General features: G+C 42.3%; 1 protein-coding gene across 1 annotated transcript; it reads left to right on the top strand.

Moving 5' to 3' along the window:
• Window positions 1-176: 176 nt before the first annotated feature.
• Window positions 177-2,443, top strand: SARC_09445 (hypothetical protein; the record flags this gene model as incomplete). Its single annotated transcript, XM_014296534.1, has 4 exons — window positions 177-236; window positions 530-641; window positions 1,642-1,880; window positions 2,336-2,443. Coding segments are annotated over 4 exons (519 nt in total), but the record flags the coding sequence as incomplete, so codon positions are not given.
• Between the last annotated feature and the right edge of the window lie 418 nt (window positions 2,444-2,861).

Here is a 2,861-nt window from a genome sequence, read left to right as displayed (position 1 = left end):
CGCACACCTGACTCTTTAAAATGTACTAGAGCCCCAGGTGAGCGCTTTAAGGGCATCCGGAGGCTCACTTGTAGTTGTTTAAAGCCACGTACGTGACCAGGGATACTCCTTTCTAAAAATAGAATAGGCAGAAGCTTTGCCCATGCATATGCCTGTGGTCACGTTCAGTATAGTCGATGACGCGTCCTGGGAGTATTGCGTCTGACTCACATCATGCGCATAGTCCACTCCGTTTCGTATCTGTTGCAACAGTGTACTTGCTGGCCCATACAAATCCATCCACTCATGACTGATGACACCATCCGAGTGTTAATCATGTCCCCGCACATACATATCTCGTATGATATGCACACACCTAAATGTATACTGTAGTGAACTCTTGTGCACTTGTTGCACCTTTCGAATCGCTAGTTGTTGTTCTCATATCCTTCCTTCACTAGAAGGTGGTGTACTTCTAATAAAGTATATGCCGCGATAGCAGGTCCATCCCTTCTTGCTCATACTCAAAACCGTTCCCCTGTTTGTTCAGAGTCATGAGCCTGGACTTGTTCTCAACCCGTTGCGCGAGTCGGAAAATTCTCTCCGGAACTATTGCTTTGGAAGCGCTTCAGTAGAAGGTAAGCCTAGGCGTGACTACCAAGGTAAGCCTAGGCGTGACTACCACTCAACAGTGTCCGTAGTTTAGTTGTATACTGAGATAACCAGCATTCTATTATATAGTATTAACATGGCCATGTGACAACGCTCTAGCCACATGTAACTGTTGTGGCATTCGTCTGTCTGACTCTATTGACCTACGTTGTTTCCGCATATAGACAACATGTAAGTCACGTGATGTGTATGCGTACAGGTTCTGTATGGTCGTCTTTTCTCATCTGTCGCTTCTCCCACGTTGTTTGGCCCGTAGCCTCACTATACCAAAACAAATCACCGAAGACCAAATAATGGACCACGCATATCGCTAATCATAACCCATCTACTCGCTCAAGTTCACATGTGATTAAGGGAGATCTAAAACATGTCAAGGGGATAGCAGTAATTCTATGTACGCCTCATAGGCCTGAATATGCAATGTGGGCGTTGCTGAGATGTGCTCATTCATTTATAGCTGCACTATGCAAGGGTTTTTTTGCCGTATACCACATGATGGACCAGGCGTATCGTCTATCAATCACGACCCATCCATTTGCTCAAGCAGACATGTGATGATGTGAGCTGTGAATCGTGATATGGGGTTAGCAGTAGGTCTATATATGTATTGTTGGAGTTGTTAAGGCGTGTTTATTCCTTCGTATATGCAGCTGAAACAAGATTTCCGCATCGGATAAAGGACCTGTTATGTACTTACACTGCGTAGGGTCGTGTTCACGTGAACAAGTGAGCTGAACTCGACTCTACTGTCATTCTCAGCCAACACTTGACTTCCATATTCATACACATTTGAATAATATCCGTATGTATTGGAAAATTATCCATATGCAGTTGAATGATATATATATATGTAGTTGAATAAACTTCATATGTAGTTGAATAGTATTCATATGTATTCAATGAATATTCGTACGTGTTTGAAAAATATTCGAATGTAATTGAATAATATTCTTATCTATTTGGATGATATTGATCTGTATCCTCATACAGGCGAGCGTAGCTGCAAAGGCTACGCCTACCAAGTCAAGAACTACATGAACGTTCAGGCCCGCCTGAACACAGACATCCGCAAACTGTACCACAGCGTGTTCAAGTACCATCCGTTGTACTATGAATCCGTATTCTCGGCCGAGTACAAACGACAGAAGATCGCTGATGCCAACCCAGATGCCGACTATACCATCGCAATCACCACACAGGGGTCTTGGAATCGTTTGCATCACATTCAGGTACCGAACTGTCTTTTCAGTGTTTCAGTGAACAGAATTGTGAGAATCCGGTACTTAGTTTGCAGAATGGTTGGTCTGAGATCTGCGTTGTTGTTCGGTGTATAGCTTCTGGAAGCAAATATCTAAACAGACGGTCGCCAATATAAAGTGATTGTGTTGAACAACTCTGTTTTACGCAGTGGTGCGTATGGATGGGTATGTTGTGTGATCGTGGGTTGTATATGCAGATCTATGACAGGGAGTTTTCCTCAGATAGAAAGAATGACGATCGTATAGGGGCGGTTGCATACGAAAGGAGTTTCTATCTCTCCATGTGCGATATGCAATGATGCGGAATGCTTCGGCCATTGTTGATATTCAACGAAACACTTGGTTGTAACCCATGAAAACATTGGTTGTTGAAAGTTTGAATGATATTTCGAGATATTTAATTTCGAGTACTCGATGTTATGCAGGCGCTGGCCGAGACATGGAACGGGCCCATCAGTTTTACTTTGTTTCTGGACGATTCCTCTCAGATGGATGAGCTCGACAGTATAATTGCAGACAGTCCACTGCTCAAGGTAGGAGCCCTATTTTTTTATGGAACGAAGCAAACAGATATTTAGTCTGTATATGTTACACACCTGTTTAGATATATAAATATATATATACTTTGATCTAGGAGCCGAGACATTCTTCAGGTGATCATACTGCATGTGCGAATTTATTCAAATACAAGTACACAGCTATATGCGTATGTATATGTGTGCGTGAACGATTTTGAATTGACATTGTCCACATGGACTCTGGGAGTATCTTAAATACGGCCAACCTTCGTCTAGTAGAATTCTCATGTAATTATATCCACACATATACCTATGTGTAATCTGAGAAGTAGTAGATCTGTCGAACAAATTATTACCACCCATTCAGACATCATATTCAGCAAGCTTGTTAATTAGTCTGTTGGCAGGTACACTCATTATTTGTTATATACGA

Source organism: Sphaeroforma arctica (genome assembly GCF_001186125.1).
Source record: "Sphaeroforma arctica JP610 unplaced genomic scaffold supercont1.961, whole genome shotgun sequence".
Lineage (NCBI taxonomy): Eukaryota > Ichthyosporea > Ichthyophonida > Sphaeroforma > Sphaeroforma arctica.
Note: the sequence above shows the minus strand (reverse complement) of the source record. Positions and strands in the feature narration are given on the sequence as shown.